This window comes from Stigmatopora nigra, chromosome 11 (assembly GCF_051989575.1).
Source record: "Stigmatopora nigra isolate UIUO_SnigA chromosome 11, RoL_Snig_1.1, whole genome shotgun sequence".
Lineage (NCBI taxonomy): Eukaryota > Metazoa > Chordata > Actinopteri > Syngnathiformes > Syngnathidae > Stigmatopora > Stigmatopora nigra.
The window spans coordinates 5035452-5052655 of NC_135518.1; the positions used below are offsets into that span (position 1 = coordinate 5035452).

The 17204-nt window shown below is 37.9% G+C and overlaps 1 protein-coding gene and 1 long non-coding RNA gene across 3 annotated transcripts in view; one reads left to right on the plus strand and one right to left on the minus strand.

Moving 5' to 3' along the window:
• The window catches only part of anos1 (anosmin 1), a 64224-nt gene extending 48207 nt beyond the window's left edge, over window positions 1-16017 (minus strand). The window contains exons 1-2 of the mRNA XM_077728279.1: window positions 15694-16017; window positions 5236-5283 (exon numbers count right to left, since the gene is read on the minus strand). Coding sequence (XP_077584405.1) covers window positions 5236-5283; window positions 15694-15906 — 261 coding nt within the window. The 5' untranslated portion in view covers window positions 15907-16017. The remainder of the gene's footprint in view (window positions 1-5235; window positions 5284-15693) is intronic.
• LOC144204346 (uncharacterized) lies at window positions 1379-12748 on the plus strand. Of its 2 annotated transcripts, none has more exons than XR_013327873.1 (3): window positions 1379-1441; window positions 6892-7111; window positions 11624-12748. It is a non-coding gene; the product is annotated as an uncharacterized LOC144204346 (long non-coding RNA). The 2 variants fall into 2 exon arrangements; XR_013327874.1 differs by lacking the exon at window positions 11624-12748 and adding an exon at window positions 10040-10702.
• Window positions 16018-17204: the final 1187 nt, after the last annotated feature.

A 17204-nucleotide genomic window follows, 5' to 3' on the forward strand; every position in this document is an offset into this window, starting at 1 on the left:
GTATGACGTTGTTGATTTTTGGGTACTCTTCCTGTTAGTTTTTATATGTATATTAAAAAAAATGACCATCAATGGATATTTTTTGCAGGTGAAATTGAATGAATGGGGCGATTGTAAATATATAGAAAAGGTAAGTAAAAACAAATATTGGCGGCATTGTACATCTGACTGATAACGTTTGTATGCCTTTAATTATTTGAATTTGGGCACCAAAAACTGCAGTACAAGTATAGTTTTGGGAATTTACTTATTTTCTTTTATTTCAAATACATTTGGGTTTCATGTAAAGAAAGATTTAAGACAAAAAACTAACATTTTTCAGCCTTTTTCAGAGCTTTGGAATGGTCTGAGCTGGAAGATTGTCAAGTGGTGTGATGAAAAAGCATTGCAAACCATCCCTACAATAAAACCCCTGGGGTTCACTCATTTTCAGGTTTGTTCATGAGGTAGTGTATAGCATTTTTTGGCATTTCCTGCAAACTGCCGTGAGAACATCTTTGGGAGCGCTTAAAAAAGCGAACAACAGTCTGAGGAATGCTACTGTCTCATTCAAAACGGGTCTCTCAAAGCCCACCATCCTCCCAACCCCCACGAGTTCTCACGCCAAAATAAATAGCTTGAACTTCCCCATTGAGAGTCTGCGAGGAGCAAAGACTTCAATTATTCTTAACTAAGGGACATAGCAGCGATTAAAAAGAAAGCGTCCCTCGCAGCTCGGAAAGTGTGTCAGCTCTATTTTATGAGACGTTTGTGTGGTCAGCTCGTATATCTTGCGACGCGCTGCAAAGGTGTGATAAAGTGGGGGTTGAAATGAACTTCAAAGCACCTTTTGGTCCACTCAAAGCCAGACGCTGCTTTCACCATGCCGTGTCAGCCCGCATTTCCGGTATCGACACCTCTTAGAGATGTCTGGACTGGGAAGACAATGTGGTGGTCCATTGGACGACATTTTCATTTGGTTTAATGAAAAAGGATGAATTCTAATAGTGACATTTGTTCAACTTTAAGTGCCTAGTGCAGTGTAATACAGAAAAAATCTCCCATGATGATATCAGCCACTTTACATCACAATATCCGTATGTCACAATACAGTAAAATACATTAAAAATTTAGTAAATAATTAAATATTCTGACAGCTTTTTTCCTCCACTAACCTTTTTGAATTGACATTCAACAACACAATTATTGAATATATCTAATAGTGCTGCAACCTAAAACTATCCAGATGCCGCACTGTAGCATACATACATTAGCCAATGGAAAGAAGTCAAATATTTTACTAAAAGCTGTGACTAATTGTTTTTACTTTTAAGACTGCTGTATATTTAGTTAGCATCTCATCTCATTTTCTAAACCGCTTTATCCTCATTATGTTCGCAGGGGGTTCTGAAGCCTATCTCAGCTGACTCCGGGCCAGAGGCGGTGGACACCCTGAATCGATGTGAGTTAGCATAATATCATTAAAAATATATATATTGATATAAAATAGTGTTGCCTATGTTTTGTGTGGAGTACCTGTTGTTATTTTCAATTGTTTTGTATGTATTACTTATGCATAGGTGAGAGGAAGGGCCAACTGGCTAACTATTCACTAGAGATAAGGACATCTTGTGGTGGCAGCATTATTGCATAAAGAATCCCATTAATGAAGCAACACAACCCACACAAAACGGGCGCCATTTGCAAAATTTGCATCGCCGGAACAAGTCTATTTATGGGAATCATGCTGATAGACATGTGATGACAATGTGAATTGACGATATGAAGTATTTTCATAATTTTGGCGACATATATCGTCATATTGTACAGAACTTTGAGTGTCCCATAACGGGTTAAGACAATGAACTGATTGGCTGCCATTGATGGCAATAGATGTCCAATTGAGGCGTGAGGGTCTGGCAGAGAATGAACAATCTGCCTTATTCAAATGGCTTTGTCATCTGTTAGTGATAAATTCAATCCACAGCATAAGCATGAAAAGAGCCACCTTATTAGAATTAATCGTCGTCAACGGTACTGAAAAAGCCGAAAAAACGTTTGTAGAATGCAGCCGGTTAAGAGCTTCGCACAAAGCCGTGAAAAGCATTTCGATGTTGTGGCGTTCTCGACAATCTCAGCTCACAAAAAACATAATGTCCTTTCAAAAAGAAAACTGCCGAAAGAATGAGTGCCAAGAGTCGATATTGGCCACCAGAATGGAAAGCAAAGAACGGCAGTTGGCTACATTGTCAGCTTAAAAGTACTCGAAGGGTCACAGTAGGACCTGAAGCCATAAAAGACCAATATATGTGTTAAAGAAGCTGTCAACTTACTTTTCTTTATTGTGGGGATGTTTTGCCAGGTTAAGTTATATGAATATCATTAAGCATATTTTACAAAAACATACAATTCCACCAATCTAAAAATGTTCCCATACAATCTCAAGGGCCCCATTCATTTCCAATGGCACATTAAACTCCCCACAGTGTCCTAAGACCAATAGGAGGTGACCCAAAATCAACTCGAAGTGGCCCAGAAATCAACATTTAAGTCATTCCCTGCCCAACAAAGATAAACACTTAGATCCTTTACAGCTAGGAGGATGTGATGTGAAAGAAAGTGACCCAAACATGCAACAAAATTAATAGGAAATAAGTGAAAATCTACAGCATCCCCACACATTTTGGTAATGCGCAATGGAGTCACAGTGCTGGGAACATTTACACTTGCAAGTACAGTAATACATCGACATACGAGTGCCCAGTCATACGAGCAATTTGGGATACGAGTAAGGTTTCGAGCAAATATTTATCTTGAGTATATTTATATTTATAATAGTATATTTATATATAAATATTTATCTTCTAGTTTGTATCGTAATCAAAGTTAATTTAAATTTGTTTATGTTATGCTACGAGCACGTTGCCATGCAAAAAGTTTCTCTCTCGCCTCTGCGAAATCTGTCTAATTTTAGTACTATTAAACACATTTCAGTACCATTAAACCTGTAGTTATTTATTACTTTGTTAATAGATGGCAAATTAGAACAAATAATGTTTTTCCACTCCAATATCCTATTTTTGGTGTTAGTTCATTTCTATGGAAAACGTTAATTTGAGTAACGAGGAAATCGACATACGAGCTCAGTCCCGAAACGCATTAAGCTCATATCTCAAGGTACCACTGTACAGTTTTTTTTCTCCAGTTCTTTAGAAGAGTGAGTACTTTTGCCTACTCAGGTAATTCTTTGCAAGGAAGTACTCCAACAGACTGACAGTGATTAACACTGTCACCAGCTGTGCCTTTTCCTGCATTGGCAGCTAATTAACGTCATTTATTGAGTTGCTCAGCATGTACGCTTTGGCGAGACGCCATTGGGGTTTGAGAGAAATTTGTTTCAGGAAAATTGAATCATACGGCATATACTCTATGACATCGGGTCTACCACACTGTGCGTATAATGTGACAACGCAAAACGATCAGTTTATTTGTTCAAGAATTTATCATCATTTCTTAACCCCAAAAAATACAATCTAGTGATTTTGTTGTTTTTTATAAGAACATAAGACTTTGGGAACATTTTTGATGGACAAAAAATAGCACTTTTTTTGGAGTGTGTTTGTGAAAGTTCCACTCAAGCACGAGGCAGTGGAATGTAGCGATTCTTTCACATCAAAAGACTCTATTAACTGTGTGAAGATACAAGAAATGCCTTGACCAAATGGATGGTAAGCCTGTTAAAAAAACATAGTATTACTTTTAAAAGTCCTAGATTTATGTGACTATTGTTCTATAACATATATTTTTTAAAATATTGGATGAAAATATGAAGCATTTTTATTACATGCGATGATAATTATCAATAAAATGAAAACAATTAAAGCAATTTCAATTTGATTTTGCTGTATCCAGACTATATATTCTTCCCATATAATGCCATACAGTTTTTCATTTTTTTCCTATTTCAAATTCATACAATAACTCCAGGGTTTCTCCAAGTGCTTTACAAACCCTGCGGGCTGCTAGGCTTTTATTGACCCCACAACCACACCTACCAAGTTAAAACAGTTCTTCAGAAGCAAGTATAAAAAGTAGACATATTTTAACTGTCTACTTATATGGTTGCAAATACATTAGAAACATCTTAAAGTCAATACAGAGGTACCTCTACTTACGAATGCCTCTAAAAACGACATTTTCAGGTTACGAAGCACTATAATTTGCAAATGACCATTCCAATATATGAAAACACGTTCCAAGTTACAAAATCCCCCAAAACATATGTAAATGTAAAAAATGTATCCCAGCTTTCTGCCATTGCACTGAATTGCCTTTTTAGACTATACGTTTAAGTATAGTTAAATCTCATCTCATTTTCTGACTTGCTTTATCCTCATTAGGGTCATGGGGGTTCTGGAGCCACAATAGTAATAGTTTCTAAATTCCTGTGAACCTAACTATTATTTTCATTCACTTATTTTATTACAAAAACGTGTCAAAACATCTAAATGTGGCCTTCTTGTAGCTAGGTTCCATCTTTCATGTCACCCTAATGAAGATAAGCAGCATAGAAAATTGATTTGTGACATGTACATTTTTGTAATAACATGTCAAAAGATGTTCTGTTCCAATGTTTTCACTGCATATATTTTTACACACATACCCTAGCCAAAGCGTCCAGTAAGACAAAACGCTTCTCAGCAAACTTGTTTTGTTTTGAATCCACTCTGGCCCAACAGCATTGAATTCTGCTTTCACGCTGTGTGAAAAGATGAGTGTGTCTGACAGCTCTAATAGGCATTGTTCACATTTGCAAAGTTAGACCCTGCTGAGCTGGCATGGCTCTCCTAATACTCTCACTTGAAACATCTCCGAGGGCCCTGTCAACATATCTAGACGGGCTTGTCAGCGCCATCTTTCCAAACGAGCTGTCAGCAGCAGCTTTATATCAGACTTCTTAGGGACCGGGGTAAGAAACACAAACATGGCCCGCGGGGGAGGGGAGGGTCAGTACAATGCATTCTTATCCACATTCCCAATAACAAGAATCCGAAAAACCCGACGTAAATTCTTCGGAATCATTTGGTGTCTGAAAGACGAAGATTTGGATGGTTTTGCGTCAAAGTGTCTGGGAGTGATTCCTGCGGGCGTGATTAAACTAGTCTTGCCGTGACTCCTGCACTTTATGTTGTATTATCCTACAAGATAATGAGGCATGCACGCGTGGTGTTCAGGACTGAAGTAGAACTGCATTACCTTGGAGCACTGCTTGTGATTCTGGCACCACACCAAGGATCCGTTGTTCTGTGGAGAAAAGTAGCACCTGTCATCACACCGCATGGACTTATTAAAAGATTAAAATCTACTCAAAATATGGTGGGTTATAATTAACACATTCTTTAAGAAGACGGACCCCATACATACTCATTTACTGCCATTGACAGCCTTAGACATCCAATCCGTTTGAACTGGAAGAGTTGACAGCAATCATTCGAAAAATGCTTAGTTTCTAGACATATTATAACTTCAATTTACAAGGAGGTGGGCCAAATTGTAGTTCAGCTAGGGCAGCCATGATTAATCGACTTATTAATTATTAGTTGTTTGTCAAATGAGTGTTTGATTATTTTGATCGTGAATTGTTTTGAGATGCTGTTGACCTCAAAATGGTTCACTTCTTCAAATTTTTGGTTAATTTGCATGAAAAGTGTAAAAATGTGTTCATTTTTTAATTGTCTTTTTTTGTTTTAAACAAAGAGTTAAAAATACACACATTTTTCATATTTTAATTAATCATTTTTTATATTTTTTACATTAAAATAGGGCCTTGACCTAAATATCCACTGATTTTTATCCTGGCAATCTTGAAAGACAGCCAATAATGTTATTTAAATATGAATTATCATTTGTGTATCACATGCATGAAATTCTGTTTCCATAACTTTTTATCATGGTAGAAGAAGAAAGCAGTGAATTGCATTACATAGGCTGCATATATAATTATAAGACAGTATTAAAATAAATTTGGCCAGAGAAAGTTCATATCAACTCCTTTCATTATTCATATTTTGATAAAATAATCAGCCTTGCAGTGTAATTATTTCTGAGATTGAGGTTTTAGTTCTTGGTGGCCTTCCTATGTGAAGTTTGCATGTTTACCCCTTGCCTACGTGGGTTTTCACACCGCTTTTCTCCCACATGCCAAAACATGCACTCCAAATTGTTCCTAGATATAATTGTGTGTGCGCATGGTTTTTAGTCTTGTTGTGCCCTGCAATTGGCTGGCAACCAATTCAGGGTGTACGCCACCTATTGCCTGTGGTTATCTGGGATGAAATAATGAGTTAATCTTGTTAGTAAGACCCATTCAACCACATTCCACCCTGTTATACATATGATCCTCTTTCATAGCAGTGGCTAAAGAAACTAATGAAATATTGCTAACAGTTGTATAGATTTGCAATTTCCTTCCTGTGATTAAATCATATTTGAATACAAAATGCAAATGAAGCATTGAGTAATTTATTATCATATGTATATTTAGAAAATAAATCAGAAAAGCACTGTTTTTTTCCAAGTATTTTGAGACTAGAATCCAACATCCATTCATTTTTAGAGCCCTAGAGATAACTTTCTTATATAAAGAAAGTCAATTTTGGTAAGAATTTCCCTTTTACACCAGAAAAGATATTTGTTTTCTCAAGACAAAGCCCTCTGACATCTAAATAGGGGCATGGCCTGCTTTTTCTGATTGACTCCCATGCAGCACACACAAAAGAGGCACTTTAAGTGTGTAACTCAACCAGGAAAGTGGGGTCAGCAATCCAGGCCCCCGTAGGGTGAGCCTCTGGTCAGTTTCAGCCCTATGTGGCAAACTCAGCTCTTCTGACTAGCCGTTTGATCTCTCAACAGACGTCCCCGAGGTCATTGAGGCGGGAACTGATGTCAGCGTGCCTGCGAGGGCCGCAGATACCGACCGTTTCTTCCTAATTGCGCTAGGAGGGCCACCTCATGCTCGCAATGGAGGGGGCCCACATGTTGTGCCGTGCGTTGAAGGGTGAGGCGGCGGGTCAATTCCTGACTTCCATCACTGCGAGGAATGATGCTGTCACTAAGCTTAACTGTTTATGTGGTAAGTGACAATCAACAGACTTGGGAAAAAAAAGATTACCCTATTTTTCAAATTATAAATCGCTATTTTTCTTCATAATTTGGTGCGATTTATACTCTGGTGCGACTTATATGTGAAATTATCTATCGCCCGAGTTGGGCGAGTTGTTTAAAAGTGAGACCGAGGATGTAGATTTCATTGGATTTAGTGATTTGGAGTGAAACTGATAGTTTGGTAAACTTGTTAGCATGTTCTTTATAGTTATCTCAATAACTCTTAATATGTTATGTTGTTACTGACATTAGCATGTCAGTCAAGTAACGTTAGAGTACTTTAGTGTTTTTGGTGTTGGATTTCATCAAATAAATTCCCCCCCCCCCCGAAAAATGCAACTTATACTCCAGTGCGACTTATATGTTTTTTTCCTTCTTAATTATGCATTTTCTGACTGGTGCAACTTATAGTCCAGAAAATACGGAAATCAAAAATTCTTATTTTCTGCATTTTATTTTTTAACACTTTTTCATAAACACTTAAAGTAATACTTTATTAATAATAAATATGTTAGAAAATTCTAATTTGAGGATCCCAATTCCAGGTAACTTCATGTTTTGGGGTTTTTAGGGGGAATTTTTGGGTCACTAGTTGATTTTGGGGCATTTCTGGGTCACTTTTCATAGATTTTTTTGTCATTCCCAAGTTCATTTTCTCTTGATTATTTGCCATTTTTGTGCATTTCTGCAAAACTAATGATTTTGGAGTATTTCCCTGAAAAATACAGTCTGGTTATGGCATCCAATAACATTGTAAATTGTGTTTTATTTAAATTCATAGTATTTAAATGAGTGCCCCACAAAGGCTTAATTGCATTTGTATTGCGTCTGTAAATAAGGCTATAACGGCCAGCTGCTGTAGCACATGAAAGAAAGAAAATAATGAAATGGAAAACATGTTTTTAAACTCGTTAGATGATAAACAGGCACTGTAAGAGGATTTGTAGATGCATACATTGAATCGATGGGAGCAGATTGAGAGCACACAGGGTTTTAGGTCACACATGGGGATGTTGATTCCTCGCTCTCATCTCGTGATATTTACTCTCTTTTAATTTGCAGGTTTCGCATCCGCCAGCCAGTATAAAACAAAAGATAATTTCTACTAAGATTTACAGTAACTCACTTTCTGCCTTTTAAGAGCATTAGACATCCAATCTGAATTGATCGCACGTCTAATGCCAGCGACTAATGCGTTTAATAAATAAATCTCTTAAAACCAAAATGAGCATCGCTCTACACGGAATTTGGATTTTGAAATCAGAAATCAGTGCCCTAAAATTTTGTAACTCTAATGACCGGTTTTGGTCATGAGACCAGTGTATATTTTCAGAATTCCAACTTAATTGAAGTGATTTTCTTGGATTGTGTGATCTTAAGCACAACAATACTCACAACAGTGAGATGAATTGTATCAAAGGAACTTGGAAAATGTGTTTCATACTTAGAGTATAATAAGACCTAGCCCTAACCTTAATACTCGTCAATTGAGTATTAACCAGTGTTGAGTTCATGTCTATTATGCTCTATGCATGAAACGCATTTTACAAGTTTTTTTGATACAATTCATCTCACTGTTGTCAGTTTAGCAGTCAATAAAGCAATAAATGAGGTATAGATATGGGGACAAATGCAACAACAGATTCATACTATCTAGATTCGGACCATTTGTTTTTGCTCCAGCTTGTCTAATGGGTACAAGAAGTCGGTATAAAAAGTACCTGTTTGGGCTGAGGAAATTATTATTATTTCTATCAGCGATTGCACTGAGATTTATGAGGAGCATGCTAATAGTTGAAGAAAAATGTTTCTTTTAACATTAGTGCCTCAAGGCTACAACTGTAAATCAAACACCTGACGCCAAATGGCACCTCATTCAACTTTTTTGCAGCCACAGTAGATTTTGTTCTAAAGCAATGCATTGAGAACAATAGCTTGTCCAGATAAGTGAGGCTATCATCCTCTCGCCATGTAACAAACACAAGGTCATTGGTTCTATTGATCAAATAAAATTCAACTGCTCTAAACCCAGTAGCCTTATCTTCAGGAATAAACCATAAAAAACGGAATGAAAAATGGCAAACTGTGCTCATAAAGGACTTTCATTCTGGTTAATAGCCTGAAATGGAGGTTGTAGCACTGAGGCTGTGGGATTCCGCCAGACTCGAGAGGGTCGGCAGGCACAAGGTCTGTTAAAGTTCAATGTCAAGTTCAAAGCCATTTCCCACAATGTAATCCAGAAGAAGAAAAAAAGATCCCATGAGCCCTTTGGAGGGAACTTATCATTAAAGGGTTTTAATTTGACATCCAGTGCCAGTAAGCGCTGAGCTTTTAGAGTCAAGGCTACTGGTCAAATGGCTTCAAAGGAATTTGCGATTGTACAAGCATGTCTCCGGAGAATCTCTTTCTTTCCAAACTGCTGATAAGAATGAAAAATGTATGAGTCAAAGCCATGAGGAGATGAAAAATCTCCCTTTCATGGGGTAAAAATAAGTACCAGCTTGGCTAGGGCACGCTTCAGCTGCTCCTTGTTCCTGCTGTGGCTAATAGAACATTCCGTTTGGCCAAGTGTTGATTAAAAAGTGAATTATTCCTCACTACTACATCATTCCGCATGGTAGGAGATGATTAAATCGCTGGGGTCGTCACTAACTTATGAAGAATGATCGATACACGTGGGTTCAATCCTCTTTTGGTGGCAACCCGTAAATAAGAACTTGACGTGGAGACTGCAGGCAAACAGCATTGAGGCGATTAATTAAGACAGTCGTGCTTCAACACCACTGCCAAAATCATCAATCCTGTTTTTTTTTTCTTCTATCTAATGGCTTCCCTCATCCATCCATAAAACATGGACGGCGTCGCATCTGTGGGGTCAAATTTGGTTCTGTGACAGCGGAGAAGCTCGGCAGGATGTTGCCCCAGCTGTCCGGAGCCTGACCCTACCGTGTCAGGAAACGAGGGGGAATAATTATAGGTCAGGACTCCATCGCCCTGACTCACCGTGACATTCTTCCGCCGTACGAACATTACGCAGCCGTTACGACTGTCAAGGACCCCGAATGTTTTCCAGATATCCTTCGCTGTGATTTGGGGGTCAAGGAGAAGGAGGCGGGGTAACGGTGAAACCTACTGCTTTTGTTCCGTGCAAACGGGAAAACGGTGGCGTTTGTCAACTGAGACATCAGAACAGGTGGCTAAGGGCGTGTTGCATTGTCTAGACAACTGAGGAACATGGACAAAACCTCTTTAAGGGGGTGTCTTTTGAGAAATCCTTGGCTTTTGTTGTTCCCTGCGGCCTGTCCGTATGGATTGAATGGCTCGGTTTACATCGGAAGGTCTTTATTTGAATAGGGGGACTAAGGTTTAGAAGGTGTTGGTCTTCAGATTCTTTGCAGGAAGGAGAAAATGACTTCAAAGGGTCCAAGGTTCCCTTTGTATTCTTTACAGGGGTCCTTAGGCTACACCAAAATAACATACTTGAGGACACATATGCTGCACCTAAATAAAGGGTGCAAACATTTAAGATTTGAGGGCTTTTAAAGTACAGTCAACTAAAGTGGAAAAAAGGATAAGAACAATATCTCTTTGTTATGACAAGAAATGTGAGCATATTATTAGAAAACTCATCCATCGATATGCAATCCGCATAAATTAGATTAATTTATTTTCGAGTTTTGCTATTTCAAAGCTGGGAGTCTGTAATCTATGCCTTGATATCATTTTCTTTTTTGAAACTCTAAGAATGCTTAGATAATAAAGTATTTTCTTTAAAAAACTAAACAAGTGCTCACAAAACTGATATTGGCAAGTGCAAAGTAGTCCAGTCCATTTTGACTCGGTAGCAGAATGCAGTTTTCATTCATTCGCCTTACGTAGTCAAAATTGTTTAGACTGAAAGATGCCCAATCACAGTTCTCCCAGTTTAAATCAATTTGATGCCCATGGTTGTCAATGACATAAATTCCATCCCAACTTTTTGAGCAACATCTGTCCTTTTAAAGCTCAGAATCCACATTGTGTGCCCAAAACACAAGAAGTTCAGTAATTTCTTCTTGAACCAAAACAAAGTAAATAAATAAATAAATGACCTGACAATACATGAGTTTGAGGAAATGACAATTCTAAAAAAAAAAAATTAAAAGCATTTTCCATCATGCAGATCCAAGCCTTGATCTGAATTTAATCAGTTCATCCTGTGGCCCAACCAAAGTAGCTTAAGAAAAAATGTCATTGAGATCCTTTCACATTTTATTGATTATTTTTCAAACTTGGAAAAATACTGTGGTCCAAATTCCAGATCGAATAGATGATCGATCAAACTACCTTTGGTTTCAATTCTCTGATGTTACATATTCTCCAATTGGTTCTTTAAAGTCTACGAATGTTGTTGTTATACACAAAACTAGTCTTAATTGTATATTAGTATATTATTCTATGTAAACAAGAGCTAACAGTTCTTTCTTTCTTTCCCTTCAAGATAGAAAACATTTAATTGAGAGTGCCACTTGAAGAGCTACTTTGGACCCACCTTGTTTGAAATTTTTACTCCCCACATAAATTATTGGCTACAAGACTGATATTTTCAGAAAGCCCACATAAGCGCTTGCTCTCAAACGCTTCTCTAATATTTACAGAACATTTGGGTGTTGCCTCTCCGCTGAATATTCCGGGGGGTGACAAACTCCCCTAATTCAGGGAGGCGCATCCATAAATCTGCCTCTTGTGACCGCTATGACATCACTCGCGCGTCTACAACTCTGGCAAGCCATGTACAAACTATACTTGAGACTTGATTCTGACATTTAAAACAAAGATTCAGTTTACCACACTAGGAAAAAAATGGGGTCTTCACTGACATCTGCAAGTGCTCAATGTTCCAAGTGAAGATGATTCAGAGAGTGAAAAACAGATCATGTTAAATATCTCAATCCGATAAAGCGGAGAGCTTAGCACGATTAACGCTAATTAGGCACTCGAAAGACTTTGGTGGAACTCCAATGAGCAACATTTGCTGCTATTTACTGGGGGCAAAAGGGGGCAAGTGCCATGTGTTTTTTGCAGCTGACCAGACCCTCAGCAACACGCAACAGACACATTTCCACATGAAAGGAGGGTGTTGCATATTATCAACCCTTGCGTTCATTCTATTTTTAGAGGAGCCCATGGTATCTGCATATTCTAAATGGCGCAGAATTTTATCATTCCTTGGACTTTGAGTTTGGACCACAAGTGCCACAAATCATGTTGGGTGTAAAATACAATATGTTCACTTGAAGGGATTTGCTGCTTAATGGTGATAAATTTCCAATCTGTTTGAACTGGGTAGTGTTGACAGTGAATGGTCATGTTTCAATGTCATTGATGGTAATAGACATCCAATTTTGACTGGTTGGATGTCTATGGCTGTATTTTTACATTTGATGTTTGTGCCAGATGAATTAATTTTCTTTTTGATATGAATCGTGAAAAACTTTGGGACTAATGGGAATTTAATGTTTTCCTATTAAATGAATAAAAATACATGGAAAGTTGCTCCACAAATCTGCTGATCGAGGTAATATACTGCTTTGTACAAATAGTTAAAGTAGTTCGGAAACAAGCAACTTAAGTATTAATTTATGTTATTTCATTATTTTTTTGTCTGTGTACAATAAGTCAAACTAATGTTTTGGATAATCTTTGAAGTGAAAGTTTCTGAAGTAGGCATTTACTCATATTTGATTAAACAAGTTTTGGTAAAATACACACAATCCCTCTAGAGGCTGTCAGATGTAATTGCTAGTTAAGTGCTGCTTCAATTTTGTTACTACACTCCAACATTTCTAATTTCAATGTCAAATAATTTCTCGTATATTAAGATAAATGAACATGAAGCGAATGAAAAACACATTTGTCTCTTCAAGCGTCCCAAAGCAAGCCAAAGAAAACTTTTGATTGCTAATATTGAAATAAAACTTTCTGAGATGAGGGTCCTTAATTCATTTCACAATTATGTTTAATAGGTTTTGGTCGAATTCACAAATTGCTACTCATATTTCAATTTGATGTGGTTGCAGGAAGCCTTTGCTTTTGTTGGAACGTTGCAGGTTTCTGCTCGCGGAAAAAAAAAATGCCTGAAAGTTAGCTTGCATCTGAAACAAACATGTAAATCAAGGTCTCGCACATAAGTTACAATTTAAGGATGTGAACAGATTGACCCCATTTTCAAATTGAAAGCGGCCCAGCATCCTGGAACAGCCGTCAGGCGACCCGAGAGGTTCCACTTTCGAATATTTGCAGTGCACCGAGGGAAGATTCTCCATCAGCCATTAGAACGTCGAGCCAGCTGGTGGCTGAGTTAATGTTCTAACTTTGTGAACCCAGAGCAGCCATTGTAAAAATACTTGGACAATCCTACTAAGAAATTCTTGCGATTTCTTGCCAATTCTCGCATTAATATAAAACATGTCCTATTGATTGATGTTTAGTTCTTGCTACTCATTATTTAAATGACTATCCCTCAATATGCACTATATGATCTCGCATTTAGACGTACTGAGACTTGACCAATTAGCTCTTTAAAAGTGGCACCGAAACAAAAGAAGTGACCTTTTGATTAATCGGACCTCGTTATAAATGTGCACGGGTCTGGCGACGCTTTCTCGACAAAAGGCGGGTTTCGGCGGGGGCTTTGCAAATGCTAATGTGGCCGAGCCGGCCCATAGACAGCCGAAGAAAAAGCAGTGGCTTCTTTCGTCCGGCGGTTCCGCCGGAGTGCGAAAAACAACTTGTGACACCTTGCAGTGACTCATGCGCACAACGTGGCTACTTAATGGCGCTGTCCCACAGCGGGGGACGCATGCTAGTGACAGCATCGCCCTTATGAATATATGTGATTAGTTTTTGGTTATTTCAGAAAAAGCATCATTGGTGTAGATAGAAATAAAGTAGGACAAGCAGCCGTTGAATTATGCTTGAAGAGAAAGTTTCCCACTGTGAGTTGCCAATAGGGCTGCCACAAAGGATTATTATAACAGTCGACTAACCATCGATTATTATTGCGATGCATCGACTCATTTGCTTTTATTGTTCTCTCTCTATATATATGTATGTGTGTATATATATATGCATATATGTATGTATATATGAATGCATATATGTATGTACATATGCATATGTGTATGTACATATGCATATATGTATGTATATATGTGTATATTTATATACATAGAAAAACTTTACGATGAGAAAACTAGTATATTTTGAATGTTATGTAATAGTATGTAACTAGGTGTCACTGTTTTCCAAAGTGAATACAGATATTTGTAAATATTTGAATTTGATTATTTGGAGAGGTAATCATTGGGATAGTCATCTTTTGAGAGCGATAAAAATCATTAGAGTTAACTGTCTTTTTTTATCAGAATAACTACAGAAAATTGGAAATGATTTTTTTTTATTGCTGCAAAAACCTTTGGAAAAATAGAATGAAAGAAAAAAGTTACTGTAACAAGGCAAAAAAAAGAGGACATCAATGTCTTTAAACATCTTGAGCAATTGACAAATACACAAAACCCATTGTCTGCATTATACTGGCAATTATTGAGGTTCAGTTCATTTAAACTGGGAGGACTCTGCTCGGAATTTTTGTGTTTCTTCTTCATTCGCCCTTTCCAGTCCGAAAGAATTGAATATTTAGTGCCATTAGTTGCCAATTTTGCTTCTCATCAAGTAAGCATCATTTGCAAAGATCTTTCTCCACCCCTACCCCATTCAAATTTATTGGACGTTTATTTCTGTCAATGGCAGTAAATGAGTTTAGAACACCTAATTTGAAGTAAGAATGGTCGCCACTTTATCATTCCGTCTATATTTAGTAATAGACACCAGGTCCAACCGCAAAATATGTAAATCAGTACTTGAAGCCCCTTTATAAGTGTATTCAGAAAGAGAAAAAAAACAGTATATTTTCAATTTTTCAATAGAAGTTAGTTGTATTATACTTGAAAAAAGTACTGCCAAAAAGCCCATACAAAAGGTATGGATATTGGGTTTTTTTGTTCTTGGTAAATTCAGTATTTATCAGAGAAATGTGGACAAAATGTATGTAAAATTATTTAGAAATGTGTCAAAACTTTCTTCATAAGTTCTAATAGAATTGTTACTGAAGAGTATTTGAGCCAATGAAGTAGAGGGGGGCAGGATTCTCACTTTTAAACTGGGTTTTTATACCCAGAATTCCCACAACTTTAAAGAAAAAAAAAACTTGTAGTCAAAGTGCTGACTTTATCCTCAGAATTCTCACTTCCAAATAATTTCCAAGAAAAGTGCATCTAAATATGACAAAATATAATTTGTGAAAAATAGAAAAACTGGCGACCAATCGTTGGTGTTTTCATTCCCCCCGAATCAGCTTCACTCAAATGAGGATGGAGTACCCAAATAATAATCAAATATTGTCACTTTTGTTCTCTAGAGATACTACAAGTAGTGCTATTGCTGCGGAAAGACATTTTAATTCATTTGTACGGCTTGATTGGCATCTGAATGAAAAACAACTTTGCGTACCTGCGAGTGCTTGAAGAAGGCAGAGATGCGCGTGATGTGCAGGCTGAGGCATCGCGAGGCGCACCGGGCTCGGTAGACGCTCGTGGCCGCTGCCGCCGTCGTCGCCAGGGAGTCGTCCTGCCTCCTGGCGCCCACGCCGCCGCTCCGCGTGCTTGCCAGCGCCGTAATCCATACACACAGGGCCGCGCACGCCCGCATCCTCCCGGGGAACATGCTGCTTGCCGATCCGATGGTTGCTCCGCTGCGCTCGCAATTCGCGCAGTACTGAAGGGGTGAAGCGCACAGCCGGGAAACTAAAAAGAGAAACTTCAATTTACACGCTGGGGAGGGAAGGAAGAACAGGAGTGGAGATGGGGAAGGGGGGCGGGGTCTAAGACAGCTCCTTGTCATCTCATTGGTCGGATAAGCAGGTGGACTACGACTTGTTGCGAGTGTTTTTGTTTTGGAGTTCGGGTTTTGGTTTGTTTTTGTTTGGCTTTCAGGAAAAACAGGAATTCAGGATGCCATTGACGGACAAAGACGTCCAATCTATTTGTCTATAGAGATCAGACCTTTATCGCTGTTAATGGCAGGTAAGGAGTGTTTTATTTTTATGGCACATAAACAATGAAGCAGGATTTCTAATGGATCCATTTTTTACTTGCAGGAGAAGTCATTTAATACTGTATGGGCTAAAATGCTAAAATGTAGACATCTTTACAGTAAGTTATATTTTCATAAAAACAAAGGATTGATTGGTTAGTGCATAGGACTCAGCTCGGGGGTCCTGGGTTCAAATCCATGTTCTCCCCGGGCCTGCATGGGTTTTCTCTGGGTACTCCAGTTCCCTCTTATATTCAAAAACATGCATGGTAGACTGATTGGACACTCTAAATCACCCCTAGATTCTGATTGTGACCGTGAATGGTTGATTGTCTCCTTGTGCCCTGCGATAAAAGTATGAGAATAAATATTGTTAATGACTAAAAACTCCAGTCCACAAGAGCTCCCATCCAATCTGTTTTCCATGTTTCCCTCTACCAACACACCTGAATCATATAATCAGGATGGTGATCAAGCTCCTGGACAGCTTGCTGATTAGTTGCTCATTGGATCCAGGTGGAAATGGTTGTAAAATACCTCTGTTTTAATGTTTTCAAAAAATATTTTCTTTTTTTAGAGTAACATGACAAATAAGTTATTATATGGTGAATAATTAAGAAGTTTGAAATAGTTATATCCCCGCCATATGATGGTAACACTCATTTTTAGTTTTTACAAAAGTGCAGGTGAAGAAATAAAACATAATTCAAGAGTTGCAATATTACGTCTTCAGTCATTTATGACAAGGTAGCATTGCTATATATTACAACCCCAAATTATAAAGCCAATCTATTTACAAGGATATAGTTGTAATCCAAGGAGGAAATCTATAATATAGCAAGTAAATGGTGTTACGAGGGAACCCAATCTATGATGACAATAAAGCTGTAGACTGAACTTGGACATTACTTAGAAATGAAAATCCAGAT